Source organism: Anomaloglossus baeobatrachus, chromosome 7, assembly GCF_048569485.1.
Source record: "Anomaloglossus baeobatrachus isolate aAnoBae1 chromosome 7, aAnoBae1.hap1, whole genome shotgun sequence".
NCBI lineage: Eukaryota > Metazoa > Chordata > Amphibia > Anura > Aromobatidae > Anomaloglossus > Anomaloglossus baeobatrachus.
The window spans coordinates 189,112,078-189,139,929 of record NC_134359.1 but is presented as its reverse complement, the minus strand read 5'-3'; the positions used below and the strand labels follow the sequence as shown (position 1 = coordinate 189,139,929).

General features: G+C 43.6%; 1 protein-coding gene across 2 annotated transcripts in view; it reads right to left on the bottom strand.

The window, feature by feature from the left end:
* TMEFF2 (transmembrane protein with EGF like and two follistatin like domains 2) overlaps nt 1-27,852 on the bottom strand; it is a 1,330,598-nt gene that overhangs the window by 1,116,769 nt on the left and 185,977 nt on the right. For both annotated transcript variants that reach the window (XM_075319057.1, XM_075319058.1), the window contains exon 3: nt 23,242-23,371. In XM_075319057.1, the coding sequence (XP_075175172.1) occupies nt 23,242-23,371 (130 nt within the window). The remainder of the gene's footprint in view (nt 1-23,241; nt 23,372-27,852) is intronic.

Genomic DNA, 27,852 nt, shown 5'->3' with positions numbered 1-27,852 from the left:
CATTTTTTATATGCATTTTTTGTTTAAATAATCAGCTTACTTTACAAAAATGATTTTACCGTAAAAAGCTATGTTACAGATAGGTACATGCATGGAAGTAATAATAGAGAAATTTGCTACAACAGCCTGTAGCAGTGATGAGCAGATCTTTGACTTCTTTTTCCCCCAAAAATGTGATTTGTGGTAAAAATATTTGTGCAAGTCTCAATACTGTAAAGTATTAAATTGTTCAGAAAATACAAGAGGTGTTGAAGAGAGAGAGAGACCCCCACTAACCATAGAAGCGTACACACTACAGAAGAAATTTTAAGCCTGCTTTACACGTTGCAATTAGTTGTACAATCGCATTTGCGATGTGACACGCCCAGGTTGCATACGGGATCTTATGAGATTGCACGTAGGTCATTCATTTGCTGTCACACGAGCGTTAGTAGTCTATGTTAAATTGATTAATTTTGTGTGCGTTCCTTTAGATCATGTGTTCTGTGACGTATGCATTGGGCACCCTTTTTTTTTTTTTTTTTTTTTTATTTATTGACTTGCCAAGCGTGTGTAATGTGTAGGGATGCGTTTTTACTATGTCATCTGCCATTCAGCTCTGCTACATGGCCGCTGACAGCAGACACAGACAGCCATGTAGCAGAGCTGAATGTCAGATGACAGCAGACACAGAAAGAGCCACACGATGAGAATGAACTTGGGTGAACTTCACCCGACTTCATTGTCATGCTGCGGCTCTGTCTGTGTCGCGTCCTGATTAGCGGTCACCTGTGAAGGACTCACCGGTGACCACTAAACTCCTGAGTAACTGAATTTAGCAGCCCTCTCTCACATACTCACCGATCCCTGATCACCGGCGCGGCACTGCATTCACACTGCTCCGGCGGCTTTTACTATTTTGAAAAAGCCGGCCGCCCATTAAACAATCTCGTATTCCCTGCTTTCCCCGCCCACCGGCGCCTATGATTGGTTACAGTGAGACACGCCCCCACGCTGAGTGACAGGTGTCACACTGCACCCAATCACAGAAGCCGGTGGGCGTGTCTATACTGTGCAGTGAAATAAATAATTAAATAATTAAAAAAAACGGCGTGCGGTCCCCCCCAATTTTAAAACCAGCCAGATAAAGCCATACGGCTGAAGGCTGGTATTCTCAGGATGGGGAGCTCCACGTTATGGGGAGCCCCCCAGCCTAACAATATTAGCCAACAGCCGCCCAGAATTGCCGCATACATTATATGCGACAGTTCTGGGACTGTACCCGGCTTTTCCCGATTTGCCCTGGTGCGTTGGCAAATCGGGGTAATAAGGAGTTATTGGCAGCCCATAGCTGCCAATAAGTCCTAGATTAAACATGTCAGGCGTCTCCCCGAGATACCTTCCATGATTAATCTGTAAATTACAGTAAATAAACACACACACCCGAAAAAATCCTTTATTAGAAAAAAAAAACACAAACATATACCCTGGTTAACCACTTTAATTAGCCCAAAAAAGCCCTCCATGTCCGCCGGAATCCAGGATGATCCACCGTCGCTTCCAGCGCTACTGCATGGAGGTGACCGGAGCTGCAGCAGATACAGCCGCTCCTGTCACCTCCACACAGCTAATGAAGGGAATAGCGAGATCACTTTACCCGCTGTCACTGGATACAGCGGTGGCCGCGGGTAATCTCAGTGACAGCTCAGCTGATCACGCGGCTCTCTTCATTAGCTGTGTGGAGGTGACAGGAGCGGCTGTGTCTTCTGCAGCTCCGGTCACCTCCATGCAGCAGCGCTGGATGCGACGCTGGAGCATCCTGGATTCCGGCGGACATGGAAGGCTTTTTCCGGCTTATTAAAGTGGTTAACCAGGGTATATGTTTGTGTTTTTATTTCTAATAAATGATTTTTCATGTGTGTGTGTTTATTTACTGTAATTTACAGATTAATCATGGAAGGTATCTCGGGGAGACGCCTGACATGTTTAATCTAGGACTTATTGGCAGCTATGGTCTGCCAATAACTCCTTATTACCCCGATTTGCCAACGCACCAGGGCAAATCGGGAAGAGCCGGGTAGAGTCCCAGAACTGTCGCATATAATGTATGCGGCAATTCTGGGCGGCTGTTGGCTGATATTGTTAGACTGGGGGGCTCCCCATAACATGGAGCTCCCCATCCTGAGAATACCAGCCTTCAGCCATATGGCTTTATCTGGCTGGTTTTAAAATTGGGGGGGACCGCACGCCGTTTTTTTAAATTATTTAATTATTTATTTCACTGCACAGTATAGACACGCCCACCGGCTTATGTGATTGGGTGCAGTGTGACACCTGTCACTCAGCGTGGGGGCGTGTCTCACTGTAACCAATCATAGGCGCCGGTGGGCGGGGAAAGCAGGGAATACGAGATTGTTTAATTGGCGGCCGGCTTTTTCAAAACAGTAAAAGCCGCCGGAACAGTGTGAATGCCGTGCAGTGCCGCGCCGGAGATCGGGGATCGGTGAGTATGAGAGAGGGGGATAGACTGACATGGACAGAGAGAGAGGGACAGAGATAGTGACCGACTGACAGAGATTAGTGAATGACAGACATTGTGAGGCGCTTCAGAACGCAGCTTTTCAGCTGCGCTCTGAAGCGGACCTTTTTTAAGCTGCGGTGCAGAGCGCACACCTGCGCACACAGCATCAGACACCAAAATCGTATGAGGGATGTCACACGTTACAATTGACTAGGTTCGTGCAACAAAACGATCAATTCTAGACAAAGATACGATGTGTTTGCGATCCTGATCGCACGTAGATGTCACACGCAGATACCTCACAAACGATGCCGGATGTGCGTCACTTACAACTTGACCCCAACGACGGATTGTGAGATATATTGAAGCGTGTGTTGGGGGCTTTACATTCTCCTGGAAAGACAGCAAGAGACAGGTAGAGATAAAGAGATGGAGAAGACCTTGCTTACCATAATAGCTTACACTCTACAGAAGAGAGAAACCAACCCAGTAAATCTGGAGATGGAAAACTACTCTGGAGACAAAAAACAAACTGTGTTCCTATAGAAACTGCTGATCTGTGATTACTCATTTACTGACCACTACTATAAAAGATATGGCAATTTGGTAGATGTCATAGCTGCAAGGAATCTTAGGGAAAACTACAAGGCCACACAAGAAAACATTAGCCTGCTCCCTAATGCTTCGCCAGTGTTGAAAATAGTGCTCTAGAAGTGTTTTTGTTTTTGCAAACTACAAAGAAAATCTCAAAATGGTTGAATTCACATGACACCACAAATTTTGGGAAATTCAACTAGAAATTAACCCTACACTAGTGATGGGGGAACCCAAACTGTAAAGTTTGGGGTCCGTACCGAACACATAGTGTTCGTGCACACGATCCCGAACATGAGTTTTTCTGGGAAGCTCGTGTTACAGTTCGGGTCCAGGGGCTGTAAAAAAAAGGTAAAAACATTATGATTATACTTACCGTTCCCACGATGTGTCCTGCAGACCCACTCAGCCTCTGTCTCCCGGCTGCTTCTGCTTCCAGGACTGATCATTAAGTTCCGTTGGTATTCACTGCACTGCTCGTTACTTGGCAGTTTTTGGCTTTTTTCGTCCGTGTTCATGGTGACCTCAGGGTTCACCCGAGTCCATGAGCCATGGACGCAATTGAATTTTGACTGTCACTGTGCGAGTCTCGCATCGGTATCACCCGAGACGGCGCACACTCTCCTTACAGGACTGGGTCGGCTGCATGTATTTCCATGCAGCTGAGGCGCTCCAGTCAGGAGAGTGTGTGCCGTGTCGGGTGATACCGATGCGGAACTCGCAGGAGTCATACGCACGACTCAGCTATGCACTCTGGTGAAGTCTCTGACAGCTCTCAGCTGAGTCTGTGTGCGCAAACCTGTGTTTGTCTTCTCGAACACATAGAGCAGAGCTGAAGATGTTCACCCGCCTTTGGACTATGTCAGAGGGTTTTTTTGGGATAATAAAGATGTAGTCCTAAATGTCTTCTGTTTTATTTCTAATAAAATATTCTTTTCTCTGTCTTGTTTTATTTTACTGTTAAAATAACAATCACATACGCTGTCACAGAGTGGGCGTCTGAGATTGGATGCTGGAGTAACCTGAAACCAGCCCATACATTCTAGCATCTAAAATACATAGGCAGATTCAAGGCTACTCAAACAGCGAATCATAGACTCCCATTCAGCATGACAGCATCTGAGATTGACTGTTGGGTCCTTCACACATATAGTAGTGTAAAAATAAATAATTTAAAAAAATGACAGCGCTCCGTGGTATTTTTGATTCTCAGCGCAGATAAAGCGGACGGCTGTGGGCTGCCACCCCTGCCTGGCTGGCAATCAAAATATAGGGAAGCCCATTAATTTTTTTTAGTTATTTAAAAAAATAACTTAAAAAAAATGCTTGGGTTCTCACTGCATTTTGATTGCAAATCAGGTAAAACCAGGCAGCTGGGTGAATGTGATTCTCTGCAGCCCACAGCCACCTCTGGAAATGGCTTAGTGTTTCTTAGCACCATTTCCAGATGCTTTACCCAGCTCATCCAGCGTCCCTGATGGTGGTAGCACTCTGGGTAATAAAGGGGTTAATAGCACAACAAATTAGACATGGCCACCATGAATTTCTAGAAATAGTAAAAAAAAATTTAACACATTAAGTATTTATTGGAATATTCTTATTTCTTTATTTTCTGATTTTTTTACTATTTTTTCTTTTTTTTTTTTTACCTAATCCCTATAAAATCGATCATTGTAGCCAGCACAGTACAGCTGTCAGAACTGCACTCAAAAGCATCAATAATCAAGCTGCAAGCATGATCCTGGAGGCTTCTCTAGTCTGGTGACCCAGAGGTCATTATGATGACCTGGGGTCATCATGTCAACAATCAGAGGGGAGAGGGAGCGCGATCCCTCTCTGAATCTACTAAGTGTAACCATCAATATCGAGCGTGGCATTTAGAAGGTTAAACAGCCAGGGACAGTGCATGGACCATCCCTAGCTAAGTTGTCAGGAAAGTTGAGTCCTGGACAATGATTGTGCCAGGCACAGTGCCTGTGCTTCCGCAATTGCCAGGAAGTGCCTATACATCCTATTTTGGTAAGTACTTCCAATCTACAACATATAGATACGTCCAAGGTCATGAAGGGTTAAGACCATGAAAAAACTCATTTAATGGAAATCTGTCAACAGGTTTCTTATTAAGCAGTGTGCTTTGGTTAACATACCATGATGGGTTTATAACCAGGATATTGTCATTGCCTGGATTACATGATAAGGCACGACATACCTTGCTAAACCAATCATGCCCACTCCTTTGATAAGCAGTTCACGGTCTATAGACAATATACACATAAAACTATTATGTGAGCATGGTTAGCTTTCTGAGGTCTGCTTCATACTTACTCTCAGAACCCTGATTGTGTCACAACTGCTGTACCTAGTAAACTAAGTGATACATCCTTGGATTCAGGGTTAGAGATGAGCGAACCGGTCGCGGTTCGGCTCGAGTTCGGTTCGCCGAACGGAGGTCTCGCTCGAGTTCGGTTTGGCGAACCGGTTCGGCGAACCACTCGAACCGCATAGGAAACAATGGGAGACAATCAAAAACACATACAAACACCTAGAAAACACCCTCAAATGTGTCCAAAAGGTGACAAACAACTCACAACACAACACAAACACATGGGAAAGTGACAAGGACATATACTCATATGAAAACAAAAGAGCTGGGCAAGGAAAAAGAGGAGGAGACACAGATATATGAGTATATGCAAGGAAACATCAATGCCATTACTGTGCAACTTGAGCCCTGCTCATTTTAGGCTTCCAATCTGGATAAATTGCCTGAGCTCGCCACGTACGCCTTGGGGATCTTGTCGTGTCCTGCAGTCAGCGTTCTCTCAGAACCTGTCATCAGTGCTGCTGGGGGTCTGCTGGCAGATAAGCACACGCGTCTGTCCACTGACAATGTAGACATGGCTCTCCGAGGACTTTTCTTCCCCTGGGTCATCCAGGGGAGACGAAAGGCACGCGTATTTTTGAGAGTGCTTCATGCAAAACATCTTTTTCATTTTGAAAAGGGGGATCAACTGATGCCAGTCAAGTGGGGTGTGTGTGGCCCAATTAGTGGAAACGAGGGAGACTGTGGTTGGAGTCCCCTCGCTGTGTTTCTAAAAGAACCAAGATGAACAAGTCATGGCTCTCAGAGGACTTTTCTTCCCCTGGGTCAGCCAGGGGAAGCGAAAGGCATGCGTATTTTTGAGAGTGCTTCATGCAAAGCATCTTTTTCATTTTGAAAAGGGGGATCAACTGATGCCAGTCAAGTGGGGTGTGTGTGGCCCAATTAGTGGAAACGAGGGAGACTGTGGTTGGAGTCCCCTCGCTGTGTTTCTAAAAGAACCAAGATGAACAAGTCATGGCTCTCAGAGGACTTTTCTTCCCCTGGGTCAGCCAGGGGAGGCGAAAGGCACGCGTATTTTGAGAGTGCTTCATGCAAAGCATCTTTTTCATTTTGTAAAGGGGGATCAACTGATGACAGTCAAGTGGGGTGTGTGTGGCCCAATTAGTGGCAACGAGGGAGACTGTAGTTGGAGTCCCCTCGCTGTTTTTTACATGATTTTCGAAGTGCATGACATGCCTAAGAGGTTTAGTTTCAGCATCTCAAACTTGTTGGCTACAGAAAGGCTGACTTTACACCCTTTTGTCACCGAGGATTTTCGAGACCTTATGCCCATTGCAGTGCCCCAAGAGCCGATGGCCATTTGCCACTCCTTCTCCAAGAAAGGGGTGCCCGCGCTAACACAGCAGGTCGCACACAACATCACCGCTTCCTTGAGAAACTCTATGTGTGACAGGGTGCATTTCACCACAGATACTTGGAACAGTAAGCATGGACAGGGGAGTTACATGTCACTGACTGGGCACTGGGTAACTATGGTGATAGATGGAGAAGTGTCTGCTGTACAAGTCTTTCCGTCCCCACGAGTTGTGTGTTTCAATTCTTCCTCTGTATGTACAAGTTCCTCCACTGCTTCTGCCTCATCAACCTCGTGTTGTTCCTGCACCTCAGCCCAAACCCTGTGTGGTCAGGCCACCCTTCCTTGTATCTGCGCCCAAGGAATCCCACACACCTCCTTACTATGCTGGCAGCAGAGCTCAAGGCCATCAGGTGGTCAAATGTTTACTTTGAAATGTAGGGTAAATGTGAGACACCGCTGAGGAGTTGTGGACGGTTAGCTCTGTAGAGTCAGACCGAGTTTCATCAATGGTTGTCTTCACTCAACCAGCAGCCAGGGAATGCCGGGTGCGACAATGATGCTAAACAGTCTGCGGCCTTTCTTCAGGGCAATGTGACACACGTGCCTTGTATGGCTCACGTGTTGAATCTGAATCTCCAGCAATTTTTAAAACACTATCCCGGCCTACATGTCCTTCTGTCGAGGGCACGGTGTAACGCCTGCCTGGATCGACACACTCAGACGGGCTGTAAAGGATAGGCTAGAGGGAACCCACTCACCAAGCTGGACCCCCAGAACCCTGAAACCCTTTAATCCCTATACAGTGATGTTGAATGACACAGGTCCCAAGTTGATCAATACCTGTGAAAGGCTGCAGTTCCAGAGAATAGTAGTCATGCAGGGTCAAAACATTAATTGAGGAAGAGGAACAGAATGGGAGGGAAAGGACTTAATCAGAAAACAAGCAGAGGTGAAATGCAAATCGGCCAATGAGGTACCTAAACAGCAAGCAGGAAAAGTAGTCAGGTAACAAGCACACAAACTCATAAAACTAAACTGGGGGTAACAGTAACCAGAGGTTCATAGCTATGTCTGGCAGTGGTCTTCAGACAGGAGGGGCCTAAAAAAGGGTGTTGTGTCTTTCCATTGGTTGTAGCTGAATGATGGTACTTCATCTGTGAGATACCCACCACCTGCATTCAGCCATTGGTTCTGCATATGTCAAGGTAACGCAGCCCAGTGGGTGAGCATAACCTGCGTCCACCTGCGCCGCTGGCATCGACTCCTCTCCCATCATCAGCACTATGCACGAAAGGAACACGTTGTCACCTTGCGACAGGAGTACAAATTGACGTAGCGGACTACGTTGGTGACTTAACAGCCGTGTGCGGCAATGATGCAAACATGTCTACGGGCCTTTGTCAGGGCAATGTGACACACGTGACTTGTATGACTCACGTGTTTAATCTGATTCTCCAGCAATTTTTAAAACAACATCCCGGCCTACATGGCCTCGAACAGCGGGCACGCTCGCTATGTGCTCACTTCCATCATTCGCACCCAGCAGCTCAACAACTTTTATCACTCCTGAAGTCTCAAGGTCTGGCGGTTAAACGCCTGAAATGCAATGTTCCGACATGCAGGAATTGGAATCTGCATATGTTGTAGCGTCTGTGGCAGCACCGCAGAGCCCTGCTGAAATACATTATAATGTATACCCTGGGCTAACTTGATCCAGAGGTGGTGCAGATCATGCTGCTGGAGTGGTGTCAGATCAAGGACCTATGCACCCTTCTACACAGTTTACAAATGTCGACGAAGATGTTTAACACTGGCGATGCCATTCTCAGCATGACAATTTTGGTCATCTACATGATGGAGCACACTGTAAGCATTATTCGGAGTCAGGTGTTGGTCCAAGAGGTAGGGAGGAAGTACTGGAGGAGTCATATGCGGAAGGGATAACAAGATCTACAAGGTCCAGATGGTCAGCGGCACCTTGGCGGCAGTCATGGTACGGTGGGGGAGAGGGATTATGAAGGGAGCATAGTATCAGCAAAACAGTTGAGGAAGGTGCAGGAGCCCAGGAAGAAATGGAGGACGAACTGGCGATGGGCATGGAAGACTCAGCAGATTAGTGAGAGCTTGCTTACATTTTGGTTGCGCGAGGTTGTGGGGAGAGGGAAGAGGAAGGAGGCACGATTCTCACCTCTCCGCCACCAACACACCAAGGACTTGGTCCTCCTGGATGCTCAAGACACATGAGCGCCTTCTTGCTGCACTACCTACAACATGACCCTCGGATTGTACGAATTCCAAGTCATGCTGACTACTGGGTTGCCACACTGTTATATCCCCGGTACAACACAAAAATTTGCGAAATAACTCCTGCCATAGAAAGGGACGCACGTATGCAGGAGTATCAGCAGAAGGTGTTACGCAATCTTACATCTGCTTTTCCACTAAACACCAGTGGTGCACAGAGTAAATCTCAACGCTTTTTCATCGATAGGAGGAAATGGTCTTACTTGTCCACATCTGAGGGACCGAGGGCTGGCTGCTGTGCTGAGACGGCGTTGAGTACGGTGTCTCTGCAGAGTTGCATTTTTGGTCATATACAAACTGAGTTGAAAAAGGACAGATGCTGGTGGAAAGGGGAACAGGTGTGTTGGAAAGGGTAAAAAAGTTTGTGTCCGATGGCTTGGTGGTTAAGCAACAGTAACATTTGCTGAAGAAACAACATCTGTTATGGTGGGACTGGCAGATTTGGATAAGTTGGTATATACTATGTTACCGCTATATAAAAAAAAATAAGAAGAAAAGAAAGAGAAAGGTAGTTATCCCAATCGCCATTCGGTGTCCACTGTGCTCACAGATGGAAAAGGAGAGGTTGGCAACTGGAAGGTTAGGTGGAGGATACAGAGCAGGTTGACTCTGAAACAAATAGTGGCCTGAACCGAGTTAGACGCCACTCGGATCTGGAGACTTGGAGCCCTGTTAGCGTGACAGGGTCCACACGACCACCCAGCCCCGGAACTCCCTGTTAACAACACAGGGGCCATTGGTTACGCTGTCCGTGTGCGTAGGGGACACACCTGTGGACAGCAGGCGCATCAGCAGCAGCAGGCCTGTTTATGCCACTGGGCTGCACTAGCAGGACTGGTAGGACAGGAGCTGTTCTTAAACGTTCTGCGTTACCAACTGTGGTGGCGGCCTGCATCGATGACCTATCCCTGCCTACCTCTGGCCTAAAGCCGCAATGGGTTCAACACATGGAGGTGTGCTCTTTCGGAGCATAATAGAAGACTGGGCACCTTCTTGTTGGCTCCAGCCCCTTTTATAACCTGGGTCCGCCCTAAACCAGGGTGGACCACAATGCACCTCCTGGAGACAAAAGCAGAGTGACACGTCATGAGTGGCATAACTAGCGTCCTATTTTGAACCGCCACTTGAATGATGACCTCATGGCTGCCACAACCAAAACACCTCAACAGTCATCGTCTGACCAACAATAATGATGTGACAAGTCATAGGGGCGGCCCTCTGCAAGCCTGTTGGGAGTGTCCTGGCCAAATTGTCAGGACACCTGATGCCCTGTGGTCTATATGGGCCCCCACATCAGGGGCAGGGCCAAAGAGTTCATTACCCGACCTAGCCTCTGATGCAGTAAGTGCCTGAGCATGCTCATTAGCATGAAATACAGTTTCTGAAAAAAAGACTATCCGCTTCAGCATGCTGTCTAGGCACAACACAGGACTTAGACCTGGCACAGAGTGCAAGTACCTGTGCAAAGAGGCTTTTCTCAGTTAGTGTAAAGCCCCACAGGTGTTGTGTTGGTGCATTACCTTCAGGGACTCCACGTGGAGGAAGAGTCTGGTCACACTTAGGTTGCTTCTTTATATGTATTTTTGTGATGCCACTCTCGGTATTGCGGTCAGTGGGGACCGCCACTGCAGTGTAAGGGGACACCTGGGGCTGATGTTGGGTGCAGTTAGTTTTAGTGGCCTCTCGAGAGTGAGTCAAGCACCAGGGCCCTGTGTAAGTGTGTTGAGCCGCAGGTCGCAGAATGACTCAGGCACAGTCCAAACGAGCATGCGCTGTAGCCCAAAAATAAGACTTTGCCTCAGGAATGACACAGTCAGGCAGAGAATGCTCAGTTGGCGAAACACTGGAGTTAGGCTGCGGCTGGGGTAAATCGGCACACAGGAAGGAGCAACTGCGGAAACACTTCGCTCAATTGTGAGGGGAGTCATTTTGGAGTTTGGTGAGGAGTACCGTAACGCCAGTGAGCAGCATCCTGTGCCACAGACCAACATTCTTTCGGTGCTGTCTATACCGTTAACCATGATAGGAGTGTAAAGTCTGTATTTATGGCAACTGGACATCACATTACCCGGGTACGGTAGGCTGTTCCCAGACAGTAATGCGTGCACGCAACACTTTGTTTTATTATGAAAACACATATCTGTTCTGGGTAGGACGACTATATAGACAATCACACTTGCTGCCTCTGCACTGTCAAATTGTCACGTACAGTTTAAATCATAGAGGGACAGCAACACATGTTTGCATTGAATGTTGCTTTTCAATATTTACATGACTGTGTTGCAGAGCTGTGTGGTTTGCATTCACACTGTTATCATCTGCCCTATCTGTGAGGCTTCAGCTAACAAGGGTATTCAGGGTGGGTGATTTGTTTTGTCTATGTTTAGGTAGATAACTGGGAAGCTATTGTGATGTGCCACTAGTAAGTTGTCTTCGCACACACATAGACACACACACACAAACACACACAAACACAAACACACAAACACACAATTACTGCTGCTACGCAGAGGGCTTAGCAAGCAGTAGGCAACTGAATAGATTGTTCTATTATTTCAATTTAATGCATGGTTCTTATTGTTTGTTTTGGGAAAGTGAAAGAATCATTTATGAACCCAACTGCAAAAAGTGCTTTTCATGTTGCGTGGTTTTGCTGCATACTGTGGATCTCACCAAATACAAGACTTAAAATGAAGCATAAGTTGCAAAGGGAATTTCACTGTGCTACAATGCGGCCTAGCAGGGCTGTGCAACCACCGCCTGCCCCATCACGTGCATCTGCATGCTCTTCATCCTCTGTGACTGTGGGGACAGCAGACACACATGCTTTTTCACACTGAACTTCCACCCCGTTACCTGTAAGCGGGAGTGTGATTGGCAGGTTGTCACTTGTTTTTTAAGTGCAAACAGATGGTATTGTTGAGCTGTCAGACATCGATAGAACCACCATTGGATGAAGGAAACATTATATCAACGCCTGCACCTTCGTGAAAGATTGGCTGGACTACCTGCAGTTAATTATTGCGTTCCACAAATGGAAAGGAGCGTAGAATGCACATGTGTTGCACCTTGCTTGGCAGCAAAGGAACAATATCTTAGTATTCCAGACAATTTTAGGATGGCAGAAAAAGTGTCAGCTTTTTGGGCAAATTAAATAGCGTGGCAAAAGTGGGCAGGTGGGTACAGTGGCCGTGTTCTGTGTGTACCAGGACAGTAAAGAAAGCCTCACTTTCTATCCCTCCTAATGATGAAATGCAGCAAGGAATTCCCTGAGTTTGCTAAAAAAATAGTGTTGCAAAATGTGCATGAGGTTGTCATGCAGAGGTGCTAAAAATAGCTTGGCACCAGTGGGGCAGAAATGCAGTAGAACAGTCACTTTTTTTATGCCACTAACTGGCAGCATTTTTTGCTATTATTATAGCTTATTAAAAACAGAGCAGGAGGGTGTCATGCAGAGGTGCTAGAAATAGCTTGGCACCAGTGGGGCACAAATGGAGTACAACAGCCACTATTTGTATGCCACTAACTGGCAGCATTTTTTGCTATTATTATAGCTTATTAAAAACAGAGCAGGAGGGTGTAATGCAGAGGTGCTGGAAATAGCTTGGCACCAGTGGGGCACAAATGGAGTACAACAGCCACTTCTTGTATGCCACTAACTGGCAGCATTTTTTGCTATTATTATAGCTTATTAAAAATAGAGCAGGAGGGTGTAATGCAGAGGTGCTAGAAATAGCTTGGCACCATTGGGGCACAAATGCAGTACAACAGCCACTTTTTGTATGCCACTAACTGGCAGCATTTTTTGCTATTATTATAGCTTATTAAAAACAGAGCAGGAGGGTGTAATGCAGAGGTGCTGGAAATAGCTTGGCACCAGTGGGGCACAAATGGAGTACAACAGCCACTATTTGTATGCCACAAACTGGTAGTATTTTTTGCTATTATTATAGCTTATTAAAAACAGAGCAGGAGGGTGTCATGCAGAGGTGCTAGAAATAGCTTGGCACCAGTGGGGCACAAATGGAGTACAACAGCCACTTTTTGGATGCCACTAACTGGCAGCATTTTTTGCTATTATAGCTATTAAAAACAGAGCAGGAGGGTGTCATGCAGAGGTGCTAGAAATAGCTTGGCACCAGTGGGGCAGAAATGGAGTACAACAGCCACTTTTTGGATGCCACTAAGTTTACTCAGTGTTTGCTAGTATAATGGCTTAGTAAAAATGAGCTTGAGTGTGCAATGCAGAGGTGCTGCAAATAGATTTGCACTAGTGGGACACTAATGGAAGTCCAACAGCAACTTTTAGGATCCCACTAAGTTTACTCAGTGTTTGCTAGTATAATGGCTTAGTAACAATGAGCTTGAGTGTGCAATGCAGAGGTGCTGCAAATAGATTTGCACTAGTGGGACACTAATGGAAGTCCAACAGCCACTTTTAGGATGCCACTAAGTTTCCTCAGTGTTTGCTAGTATAATGGCTTACTAAAAATGAGCTTGAGTGTGCAAAGGGCAGGAGGGTACAGTGGCAGGGTTGTGGGTCAGTGTACAGGAAAGGAAGCCTCACTTTCTATCCCTCCTAATGGGGAAATGCAGCGATGAAGTCCCTGAGCTTAGCTACACAGACGCTGTTATCTTCTGTAGCTGTTAAAATCTGTTTCCACGGACCTGACTGTCACCTATGGCTCTGAGCCTGCTGTTATTAGCCCTTACAAGGGCTAATAGAAACTTCTATCCCTATTCTGTATAGCGCTGTATGTAGAGCGTACACAGCAGTATCGGAGACAGGAGCTACACCAGCGGTGACTGACACCCAGACACAGAAGAGATAATGGCGTTCGGATGGGCAGATACCCGTTTTTATAATGCAGGGACATGTGACATGGACATCCTATCACACATGCCGTTGCTTCTCTGGCTAAAAGTCCACTTAGCTGTGTGTGTCTGGGATTGGCTGACATGCTGGCCCGCCCCACTACACGCGCGCACTTAGGGAAGGAAGACAAGGAAAAAAAAAAATGTCGATCGCCATTATCCCAGCAGCAGTGATCTGAATGCGCTGTTCCCGCACACTATACGCTGAAATTTCATAATAGTGTGAGTCACAGAGTGACTTTTGCTGCTAGAACTGTTCTCAAATGTAACTAGAACTATCGAGCTTTAGCAAAAGCTCAAGTTCTAGTTCGATCTAGAACAGCCCCCAAAATCACTCGGACCGCGAACTGGAGAACCACGAACCGCGCTCAACTCTATTCAGGGTGTCTTTTTCTACATTATGCAGCTCTCAGATGAGATAGTAAAAACCTGGTGATAGATTTCCTTTAAGGACGTAGTGAAGTAAAAGGCTAAGATTATGGAAAACATACTGTTGACAGAAGAACCACCTTCTGAAGAAAAAGTTAGTTAAAGGAAATCTGTCAGCAGGTTTTTGCTACTTCAGTTGAGCACATCATGATGTAGGCAAAGATACCCTGAATCCAATGATTTATCACTTATATTACTTGCTAAAGTTTTTCTGACACAATCAAAGATTTTAGTTTTAGCATGTTTCAGCGTTTAAAAGCTGCACCCACCCACAACAGGCTCCCAGTGTACAGTTTTACAGACTGAAGCTGCTAATCACAGAAGGAATCAGAGTCAGACTTGAGCTCAGGCGCTTCTCAGTCTGACTAATGATAAGGCTACTGAAGCTTAAACTGTCATTACAGGTTAACAAAAACACATCAAAAATGTCTGGCTGTAATCTGTATGTTAACTTTTACAGCATGATGTCTTCAGATTACATATAACAAACTTGCTGACAGATTCCCTTTAAAAAACATATTTGCCCAGAACACAGGATGCAACACTGGAATGCTCTGCCACAACATATCAAACTCTCGCCTACCTTGACAAGCTTCAAAAGGAACCTGAAGACCCACCCTTTTCCGACAAGCCTACGACCTGCCGTAACCCTCAGTCTGATATAGCTCCACACAACCAGCTCTACCCAAACCTACTGTATCCTCACCTATCCCTTGTAGACTGTGAGCCCTCGCGGGCAGGGACCTCTATCCTCCTGTACCAGACTGTGCTTTGTATTGTTTATGATTATTGTACTTGTCCCTATTATGTATACCCCTTTCCCATGTAAAGCGCTATGGAATTGATGGTGCTATAATAATAAATAATAATAATAATAACAATAATAATAATAATAATAATAATATCCTGCTAAAATTTTGGAGGTCGTTATCTTCATCAGCAGAACTGCCCTGCAAATAAAGGATTCTGCCTTATCTTTAAACACAATTATTGTGCAAGAGTTTTCAGATCAACATCATGTAAACCTCAACCTGTTTAACAGTCCATGCTACCTAACAAAGAGTAAAACAGCACATACTTATTTCTAGTTCCTGAAGAGGGATATGAAATTTTTCTTTTATCAAGGATAGGATATTTTATCATTTCTCTATGGCAACCCTGTTAAAGTTCAATATTTGTAGACAAGCAAACTATCAATCTTTCCAAAAATCTGCTATGTGGAGTACCAAAGTAAAAATCTTCTCTTATGATTCAGTTACTGTCCGACCTTTCTTTACATGGCAAGTTTCAGTTAGAACTAAAGGAACAAAAGTCTATAAAAAACACAAATGCACATGCCAGTCTAAATGATAGCATTGCTGGAATATGATGTGCTCGATTCTATGTAGTGTTCTACACTGTAAACTTCTTAAAAGCAATACAGTGTCTCTTCTAAAAGCAAAAAATCTCAGCACCGGCATGACAATGGATAATAAAGATCTTGATGCAATAAGTGAATGTTTATTTTGATCTGGCAAGAAAAGGTCCAACGTTCCAACCAACAACAGTCTTTATCAAGGGCGTTACATTTGTATTGTAGAGGAAACAGTTATGGGGTGGGTTTTTGGTTGATATTTTCTTGCCCGGTCAAAATAGAATATTCTCTTATTGCATCAAGAGCTTTGTCCACCACCACCATTTCAGTGCTTAGATTTTTACCTACATTAAATCAGGACTTTGGTCCTTCCCTTGAAGCACCTACACTTTACGCGCGGTAGGGCTGGTCTTTCCTCCAGTATCTTCTGAGTCATGTGAATCTGTTAAAATGGATAAACATTTGTTCTTTATAAAACATTCTGCAGTAATTTCCTTAACTCTTTCAATTAAAATTGCAAATTGACCAGTCAATGCAACACTTTGTAAAATCTCACAAAAGCATTTCATTCTACAAAATTCTAAAAAGAATTAAATGTCAAAATTAACTTTTTAATATTAAAGAGCAACCATAATTGGAATTGTTTTAATAAAAAAAATAGTACAAATGAAAATAAGAATTGTAATATATGTTATTAGAGAAATTAGCTTCTTTCACCTCCTGGACTATTCTTCCATTCTCAGTATTCTCAATTAATTAGTAAAATCTGTGTTTTGGTAATGCAGGTTTTCCCATTACTGAAATTTAAGATGGCAGTTGCTGCTCTTAAGATTCTACACTATGAGATAGCCTAGATGATTGTCTACAAAATGATGGTAGTCTAATGTTTGAAGCTATACTGAATGGTGAGATATGAAGCCTGGAAGTCAAGAGTTCAAAATATTGTTACCCTTTTGTTCATCAGTGTATGTAGGGTAAAAGTTTGAGCAGCTAGAGGCTGACAGAGACACTTTTCTGCCAGTTCAGGTGAAACAATAGTAACATTTGGAATCAGGTATCATTGGATTAAATTAGATCCAGACTCCAAATCTATTACACCTTTTAGCATACATTGGAGTTTGCACAGATTTTAGATGTTGATATTTAGTATTTTACCTCAACCATCTCTGCAAGAGGTGTTATACCAAGATTGGATTACATTTTTTGGCAGCATGAAAAACGATGATTTGTAAGAAAAATTAAACAAACCCCTTGTACAGTGCAAAGTCAACTGCATATTTCGACAAGCACAACTATTACAGATGTTCTGTCAATACCCCATTTATTCTTAGTAATTTAATCTCAACAGAAAGGATGAAGAAATAATAATGGTACCAAGACCTAATGGCAAATTATCATCACCAAACTATTTTGAGCCAATTCAAGGCACAGAAGAGAAAGGTACCATGATTACTGTGAAAAAAAAATATGATTGTTAGGTCACAAGAAATATGAGTCTTTTAAAAAAATTTCCCAGCAATGACAAGTACATGTGTAAGCAACAGGGAAGAGTAACAAAGAAATGACCTCCTTTCTGATACAAATGTGCTCCCCGGTGTCAGAAAGCTTAGTCTCCGTCACAGGCCATGGGTCTTGCAACAGAATAATGACCCAAACACACATAAAAAAAACCCCAAGAATGGCTAAGAGGAAAACATTGGACTATTCTGAAGGGAATTTCTTTGAGCCCTGACCTAAATCCTATTGAGCATCTTTAAAAAGAGCTGAAACATGCCATCTGGAAAAGGCAACCTTCAAACACGAGACAACTGGAGCAGTTTGCTCTTGAGGAGTGGCCAAAATACCTGTCGAGAGGTGCAGAAGTCTCATTGACAGTTACAGGAATTGTTTGATTGCAGTGATTGCCTCAAAAGGTTGTGCAACCAAATATTAAGTTAAGGGTTACCATCATTTCTGTCCAGGCCTAATTCATGAGTTTTATTTTTAAAAAAAATTCCGTGGAAGCAGAAAAGCAATGTCTGACTTTCATTTATTCATTTTCAAAGATTGTTTTATTTATTATTACTTTTGTCAGATTCAAGTTATTTATGTGACCATTGTGGGTTTTTCTTTCATTAAACAAGGGATACCAACAATTTTGACCACGTGTGTATATGTAGCCACTTTCAGGGACAAAAAAAACAAACAACTTTCAATTTTAAAAGTCTCTATTTTATCTTGCCCAATAAGAATTGTTACTTATGGATAAAATATACATCAAGATAAGGATACTCACCCAGTCAACATTACTTCTGTCTACATTGTGCTTTTATTTTCAGATCGCTGTTCTAAAGTGTGCTGTACTATGGAAAAACTCATACAGTACCTTATACAGAAGACCTCAAATTTTATACTATTTTTGATAACTTGCTCAGAATGTTTCGGAAACTTACATAGAAATGCAATATTACCCAGACTCCCAGAGGAGTTTCAACATGTATCTGCTACAAGCTGAATTTCTGCTAGAAAATTTCTTTAATAAAGGTGTCAGGAACAGCCGGCGAGGTCACGCAAAATCCCACCGCTGCCACCAATTTGTCAGGAACAACTTCTTTCTAGCGCCCCCTTATTGTCAAGTCAATTTAGAAATTGTGGGATAATAAGAAAATGAGGCTGCTGCACTGTTATTATGTCAGATATTAAAGGTCTCACAGCAGGGTAATGTATATATATATATCACTGATTACCACTAATGGAATATATACCTCAGTACCCTCGTTGGTAGCACGCAAAAATAATCTAGCTACCACCACCAACCTTTATAGGAAGAGGTTAGGGGGCCCATTCCCATATCTACAGGTGGAATTGTACATTATGATGAGCTATTGCACCACAAAGAGCCCATGTATTGTTCTTGTTCAGGGACCCTTTTCTGTCTGTGTCTGTCAGTATATATATATATATATATATATATATATACTGCTCAAAAAATAATGGGAACACTAAAATACCATTTTGTTGTTTAATTGTTCTCTTTATTTTTTTGAGCAGTATATATACTGTATATATATATGTATAAAAATTTATATATATATATATATATATATATATATATATATATATATATTTATATATAGTACAGGCCAAAAGTTTGGACACACCTTCTCATTCAAAGAGTTTTCTTTATTTTCATGACTCTAAAATTTGTAGATTCCCATTGAAGGCATCAACACTATGAATGAAAACATGTGGAATGAAATACTTAAGAAAGTGTGAAACAACTGAAAATATGTCTTATATTCTAGGTTCTTCAAAGTAACCACCTTTTGCTTTCATTACTGCTTTGCACACTCTTGGCATTCTCTTGATGAGCTTCAAGAGGTAGTCACCGGAAATGGTTTTACAACAGTCTTGAAGGAGTTCCCAGAGATGCTTAGCACTTGTTGACCCTTTTGCCTTCACTCTGCGGTCAGCTCACCCCCAAACCATCTCGATTGGGTTCAGGTCTGGTGACTGTGGAGGCCAGGTCATCTGGCGTAGCATCCCATCACTCTCCTTCTTAGTCAAATAGCCCTTACACAGCCTGGAGGTGTGTTTGGGGTCATTGTCCTGTGGAGATATAAATGATGGTCCAACTAAACGCAAACCAGATGGAATAGCATGCCAAGCACGCTGCAAGATGCTGTGGTAGCCATGCTGGTTTATTATGCCTTCAATTTTGAATAAATCCCCAACAGTATCACCAGCAAAGCACCATCACACCATCACACACATCATCACACCTCCTCCTCTATGCTTCACGGTGGAAACCAGCCATGTAGAATCCGTTCACCTTTTCTACAAAGAGGTTGGATCCAAAGATCTCAAATTTGGACTCATCAGACCAAACCACAGATTTCCACTGGTCTAATGTCCATTCCTTGTGTCCTTTAGCCCAAACAAGTCTCTTCTGCTTGTTACCTGTCCTTAGCAATGGTTTCCTAGCAGCTATTTTACCATGAAGGCCTGCTGCACAAAGTCTCCTTTTAATAGTTGTTCTAGAGATGAGAAGGTGTGTCCTAACCTTTGGTCTGTATATATATATATATATATATATATATATATATATATATATATATATATATACAGTGCCTACAAGTAGTCTTCAACTCCCTGCAGATTTAGCAGGTTTGATAAGATGCAAATAAGTTAGAGCCTGCAAACTTCAAACAAAAGCAGGATTTATTAACAGATGCATAAATCTTACAAACCAACAAGTTATGTTGCTCAGTTAAATTTTAATAAATTTTCAACATAAAAGTGTGGGACAATTATTATTCAACCCCTAGGTTTAATATTTTGTGGAATAACCCTTGTTTGCAATTACAGCTAATAATCGTCTTTTATAAGACCTGATCAGGCCGGCACAGGTCTCTGGAGTTATCTTGGCCCACTCCTCCATGCAGATCTTCTCCAAGTTATCTAGGTTCTTTGGGTGTCTCATGTGGACTTTAATCTTGAGCTCCTTCCACAAGTTTTCAATTGGGTTAAGGTCAGGAGACTGACTAGGCCACTGCAACACCTTGATTTTTTCCCTCTTGAACCAGGCCTTGGTTTTCTTGGCTGTGTGCTTTGGGTCGCTGTCTTTTTGGAAGATGAAATGACGACCCATCTTAAGATCATTGATGGAGGAGCGGAGGTTCTTGGCCAAAATCTCCAGGTAGGCCGTGCTATCCATCTTCCCATGGATGCGGACCAGATGGCCAGGCCGCTTGGCTGAGAAACAGCCCCACAGCATGATGCTGCCACAACCATGCTTGACTGTAGGGATGGTATTCTTGGGGTCGTATGCAGTGCCATCCAGTCTCCAAACGTCACGTGTGTGGTTGGCACCAAAGATCTCGATCTTGGTCTCATCAGACCAGAGAACCTTGAACCAGTCTGTCTCAGAGTCCTCCAAGTGATCATGAGCAAACTATAGACGAGCCTTGACATGACGCTTTGAAAGTAAAGGTACCTTACGGGCTCGTCTGGAACGGAGACCATTGCGGTGGAGTACGTTACTTATGGTATTGACTGAAACCAATGTCCCCACTGCCATGAGATTTTCCCGGAGCTCCTTCCTTGTTGTCCTTGGGTTAGCCTTGACTCTTCGGACAAGCCTGGCCTCGGCACGGGTGGAAACTTTCAAAGGCTGTCCAGGCTGTGGAAGGCTAACAGTAGTTCCATAAGCCTTCCACTTCCGGATGATGCTCCCAACAGTTGAGACAGGTAGGCCCAACTCCTTGGAAAGGGTTTTGTACCCCTTGCCAGCCTTGTGACCCTCCACGATCTTGTCTCTGATGGCCTTGGAATGCTTCTTTGTCTTTCCCATGTTGACCAAGTATGAGTGCTGTTCACAAGTTTGGGGAGGGTCTTAATTAGTCAGAAAAGGCTGGAAAAAGAGATAATTAATAAACCTGCTAAATCTGCAGGGGGTTGAATACTACTTGCAGGCACCGTATATATATATATATATATATATATATACATATATATACAGGGTGGTCCAAACGTAGGTGGACAGTATGTGTAATAGCCCTATTACACATACTGTCACCTACTTTTGGACCACTCTGTAAGTATATCTATATATTTGGGAAAAACATACTTATCTCTTAATAGCAATATCATGTCTTTGGGGCAGATCTAACATTTCTTCTGAATTGTCTGTTATAGATACTGTTTGTGTGGCACCCTGGACAAGCCAGGTCGTCATAGGTACTGCAACAACACACCCCACACCCCGGTTAGGCACATCAGTCACACACAAATCCTTGTTGCCTCCCTCCAGGGGCTGATGTCCACACCAGGTGGGGTGGAGCCAGGCGGTTGGCGCCACCCACTGAGGAGTTCACAGTCCTGGAGGCGGGAAAGGAAGTCAGAGTAGTGCAGTGAAGGAAAGTGAAAGGAGAGGAGTGAAGTGGTAGTGGAGCAGGCTGACCGTGTGTCCGGGTACGTGGCCCGGGCACCTAAGAGCAAGGTTGGCAGACGGTGGCGACCGTCTGCAGGCGAGGACGATTGACGCACAACCGTAAGTACTGGGGACGGGCGGTGGCCCGCCGGTACCGGACCGGGGAGCGAAGAGTAGCCAGCACCACTCGGCAGGGCCTACGGACCCCGACCAGGCTTGGAGTCGCCGTTAAACTGGTCAAATCCATCAGCGACGGGAACCTCCAGGGTTTCCCAGCAGCAAAGACCCGACTGAAGGCAAGCGCTCAACCATGAAGGGAAATACAGCTACCGCCACAGCTAGAGTTCCCAGGGCCAGAGCCTGCAGGCAAAAAGGGGCTCCTCTGGCAAATACACCGCTGGGGAGCGGGTTACCGGTGGGAAGCCATCGGAGCCGAAGACATATTACTGGTGCAGGGAGAGACAGTCACTGCCAACCTACCGGGAGTAACCATCGCAGCCGGCTGCGGGACCCGTCCATCCAGCCGTTTGTTTTACCAGAGACTCCGTATACGTTATTGGCTGAGTGAGTACCACCGTGTCGTCTGGCACCGCGCTGCCCCGCGACCCTGCACCTCACCAAACCCCGCCATCCACCTTACAGTCCCCATCACCGGGCCCCGGGACCACCAAAACCCCCTACCCATGGAGGGTAGAGAAACATCTCGGCTGCTCCCTGTCATCGCTCCCGGGATCCCTGTTCAGAGCAGCGGTGGTGTCCCAACCTCACCACAAACTGTGGGTGGCGTCACGGACTGACTTACCAAACCCAAAAATTATCCCCTTTCACTCACGGACGAGGAGCGCCGCTCGAGTCCCCGGATCCGGCCCACCGCTCGAGCCACCGAGCAGCAGCAGCGCCGGACCCGAGCGTGGTGAGCGCAGCGCCCTCCCCGCCCGCGACATTTGTATTTCCCCTAGAATGACAATTTATTTTTTCCATAACTTTGCTTTCTGTTATACAGCACCTTTGTCATTTCTCTTCAAAAAATTTGAATACATTTTTCACCTTTTTAAATATGTGTGTGTCCCCACACATTCCAACCCTGTCAGACTATAGGGACAACACTGAATATATCCAATTGTCAACGTATTCACAAATTAGAGTAAAAATAATATGACTGCTACAATGGAAAGTGCTAAGAAAGATGGTGCACAAATATCAGTTCCTGATGAATATAATTACTTTCTAAACTAGACATGAGTAGTGTCAGGTCCTCTTTGAACATACAGTACATAAGTATTTTGCCCAAAAAGTATTGCTCACATTTAATGAATGAAATGGATTTGTATGACATATTGAATGCCTTATTTAATTAGCTTTTCCAAATCAGACTGTTCACCTTCAATGGACAACAGCAGTAAAAAACGTCCTCTTTATACTGTCTACCCAACATTGTTTTTTCTTTGCAAATACAACACTCAATAAAACCACAATAGAAATGTATAATACACCATCTAAAGTTAATTGTAAAATAAAGTGTAATAAAGGAAACTCAGCAGCCGCAGCGTTGGGCGTACCACGTGCTGCACACAGAACATTGCGTGTACCGTACCTGTGACACATGACCCTTCAGACACCACCAGTATTTCACTTTGCTGCTTGCAGGCCGCTCCTCGTAAGTAGCATTCATTTCGGTAAGTGACTCCATTTGACCCGCACACTGGGATGTAATCATGCTGACACTGAAGGAAACAAGAAAAGCCTCTTTACTATGTTGCATCATTACCAATCCTTTCATTTTGCATGTGCACCTATTATATGTGCATATCTGTGTGTGCATATATTGTTTCATTTACTGAAAATAGCTCTGTACTTTCACAATATATATGACCATATCGGTGCTTAACCAGCAGTTCTGGATGCATAGTTGGCCTACTGGGACCACAGAAGAAACAATTTGCATATTTCTGTCATCAGTTCTTTAAATGAGAATTACGTCCCCAATTTTTCAGTTTTGCAAAGCAGTGCAATTTCACAGTACAGACTTATAGGTACCTTGTATCTTAATAAAGTTTTTATTGCCATCATTTATTTACAGCCTCGGATTTTCTTAACCATTCTTACAGAATTTATCCAGATCCAAACTCGTTCCATATATTCCCTAAAATCTATCTCTAAAAAAAACAGATTGGTTTGTTCTAGATTTCAATTGTAAGGCTAAACTGTAATTAATCATGATGAGGGGGAACTTTAACTCCAGTGATTGAAATGTATATACATATATGAAATATACTTGCTGTCAGTAAATGGAAACAGATGAGAAACTGTGGAAAGAAAAGCGCAATAGGGTCTTACCCCAAAAGGGGAGGAAGATATGTAATAAAAACACACTCACCTATAATGGTTGTGCCAGTCACAACCACTATACAGGCATATATAAGATCCAGGTCCAGGCAGCAGTCCCAAAGTTGGCTGATAACAGAGAGTAATTGAAGAAGGGTCTTAATTCCGCACCAAGGACTCAATGGATCCAGGAAGAGATTAATGCTTCTTTAATAACATGCACAAGTCTACGCGTTTCTGGAGACACAGCTCCCTTCATCAGGACATTGGCAAGAGAACATCAAATCCCTTGATTTGATGTCCTCTTGCCAATGTCCTGATGAAGGAAGCTGTGTCTCCAGAAACGCGTAGACTTGTGCATGTTATTAAAGAAGCATTAATCTCTTCCTGGATCCTTTGAGTCCTTGGCACGGAATTAAGACCCTTCTTCTATCACTCTCTGTTATCAGTAAATGGAAACAATCTTTTTCATATCCAAAAGTTACAAATGTAGTAATTCTGATATACCTGCAATTTAACACAGCACTGTTATCATAGCTCACCTTAACAATTAGTGTAGACACCCCTGGTTTATTTTCTTTACAAGTGACCTTGTTACAGAAATTGAGTTGAGCACTGCATTGTTTTAGAAAGGTAACAGATTTTTCGTGTATAAGCATGAGCGAATGTATTCGCCACTATTCGGTATCCGACGGATAATGGGGAATTCGAGGTATTCCCTAGCTGACGGCTAATATGGTATTCGCTTCGATACTTTCATTTTCATTTCTGACTTCCTGGCGCCTTTTTCCAGCCAATGAACACATCTGATGTTGCTTGCCCTCACAGTAACACCGCAGCCATCTTTGTTGTGGTGTTACTGTGATTGGCATGGCCGCACAGCGTCATAGGGGCTATATAAGCATTTCCGCGCAGTAAGATTCCCAGAATAATGCATGCTGTTTGATCATGTGAAAGTTTATGCATGTAGTAGACAAATCGTTTAAATTTCTGCCTCTACTGAGTCATTTTTTACAAAGTTTGCAGAGCAAGTGAGTTGGGTCATCCATTCCGGTCGCAAAAAAAGGCCCAGGCTAGGCAACCCTCACTGCTCATGTGAAATGTAGACCTGCCACTACTGCTGCAAAAAGCCAGAATTGTGGCTGAGGATGCATTGGTTGTTCTGGTTTCATCACTCCATGTCTGTGCGGGAAGCACCTTGTCTTCCTTCTCCATCTGTTCTGTTCAGGTACTCAGCTGCGTGCCTCTGGGTACACACCAAGTGGGATCTACAACTTCATTGTCATCCTCTCTGTTTTCCCCCTTTTATCCCTGACAGTCATCCTCTTCCTGACCTGACATTACAGTACACGTGCGCCTCATGTATCTGAATCTCATCATCATCACTTCCACCCCCGGGGGTTAACGTCTGTTGACGAAGGTCTGGATCCTGCTTGGACCCTACTTCGACTGGGCCCAGATCCAACTGACAAAGATTTTGGGCATCGGTGCAGATGCTTTCCTCCTCTTCAGTCTGTTAATCTTTGAAGCAGATCTGTGATACCCTTGGGATAGAATGTGTGAACAGCTCTGCAAAGATGCCCATGTGTGGTTCCCCACAGTCAGTTTGGCAGTTGGAGAGCTGTGATGAGGGGGGAATCTAGTGTAATTGGGGTGGCACCTCTGAGGAATAAACTTTGTGTGATGTTGTTGTGAAGGAAGAGGAGGAGAAGCCACTTGATGCAACGCTTGCAAACCATGTTTCTGGCGCTCATTTGCAAGAAGCGATTTTTTACCAGGCACTCCAAATTAACAATACATATTTAGATGGTTCACTGGCAACTTTTTAGTAGGCACTCAAAAGTTAAAAAAAAATAGTAAAGTGATTTACTGGCAAATTTTTAGCAGGCACTAAAAAGTAACAATACCTATTTAGATGGTTTACCGCCAACTTTTTTGCCGGTACTAAAAAGTGACTTTACCTAGTTAGATGGTTCACTGCCAAATTTTTAGCAGGCACTAAAAAGTAAAAAAAAATACCTAGATAGATGGGTAACTGGCAACTTTTTAGCAGGCACTCAAAAGTACAAATACCTAGTTGGATGGTTCACAGCCAAATTTTTAATAGGCACTCTAATTACCAATACCTAGTTAGATGGTTCACTGTCAAATTTTTAGCAGGCACCCTAATTATTACATGATTCACTGACAAGTTTTAGCTTGCACTCAAAAGTACCATTACCTAGTTAGCTGTTTAATGGCATTTTTAAACAGGCACTAAAAAGTACCAATGCCTATTTAGATGGGTCACTGGCAAATTTTTAGCAGGCACTCAAAAGTAATAATACCTAGTTAGATGATTCACAGCCAAATGTTTAGCAGGCACTCCAAAGTACCAATGTCTAGCCAGTTGTTTCACTGGCAAATTTTTACCAGGCACTCCAAAGTAACAATACCTAGTAAAATGGTTCACTGGCAAATTTTTAGCAGGCACTCACAAGTACCAATACCTAAATAGATGGGTCACTGTCAAATTTTTAACAGGCACACTAGTACCAAAACCTAGTTAGATGTTTCAGTGGGACCTTTTTAGCAGGCATTCAAAAGTACCAATACCTAGTTAGATGGTTCGCTAGCAAATTTTTAGCAGGAACTAAAATGAACCAATACATAGGTAGATGGTTAATTGTCAACTTTTTTGCACACACACAAAGAGTACCAATACCAAGTTAGATGGTTCACTGGTAAATTTTAACTGGCACTCAAAAGTAACAATTTCCAGTTAGATGGTTCACTGGAAATTTTTTTAGCAGGCACTAAAAAGTTTCTATGCCTAGTTAAATGGTTCACTGACAAGTTTTTGGCACCCAGTCTGAAGTACCCATAGTTAGTTAGATGGTTCACAACCAAATTTTTAGCAGACACTAAAAAGTACTAATACCTATTTAAATGGTTCACTTGAAACCTTTTAGCAGGCACTCAGATTTACCAATACTTATCTAGATTGTTCACTGGCAACTCTTTAGCAGGCACTAACAAGTAGCAATCCCTATTTATATCATGACATGCCGATTTGTGGCACACACTTTTTCCAACACTGCATGTCCCTATTCTACACTATCGCTATCTATCCGCATTACCTATGATTAAACCCCTATCTAAGCTGTCTAGCAGCTCCGGCGGCAGCACCTTCAATAAGCTTTAGCAGTCACAAAATGGCTCTGACACTACATGTCTGCATTTTAGATTCAGAAAGACATGTGATTTAGGCAGCCAATAACACAAGACCTTGTGTCTGAACCTTGTGAATGTTTTCTGTACCTTGACTGGCTGCAGCAACATAAACAAATAAAGTTAAGAGAAAAAAAGCACCACAATTTATCCAAAAGCTTAATATGTTATTAGAAAAGTTTTTTGGAAACCGCAAACAGTTACTGAACATAGCCAATCATTACCAGGGAAATCCTCATAATGAATTTGAAATTGGCAAACCCGAATCAAACAAGTTTTGCTCATCTCTTGTCAGGAGCAAATAATCTCAAGCCAGGAGATTGGGTGATCCTAAAAGACAAGCAAGAAAGAGCCATGTGCCAAGATTAGATAGGCCAATCCAGCTTCTCCTAACCACAGCAACTTTGATGAAGCTTGAAGGAAAACCCATGTACTGTAGATACACAGCAGCTGCTGTAAAGAGTCACAGAAAAAGCAGAATAATTGTCTCAACACACCTTAGTGCTGGCCTAACTGATATATAAGCTATTGGGAAATTTCCAGTTTGGGGCTGATATATTGCAAATAGTTAAAATAATGAGGTAATGGTTACAGGAACTCAATGCAAGGACTCATGGTGGTAGAAACATTCTTTTTACTGAACCAGCCAAATAGTTTAAGAGCTTAAGTG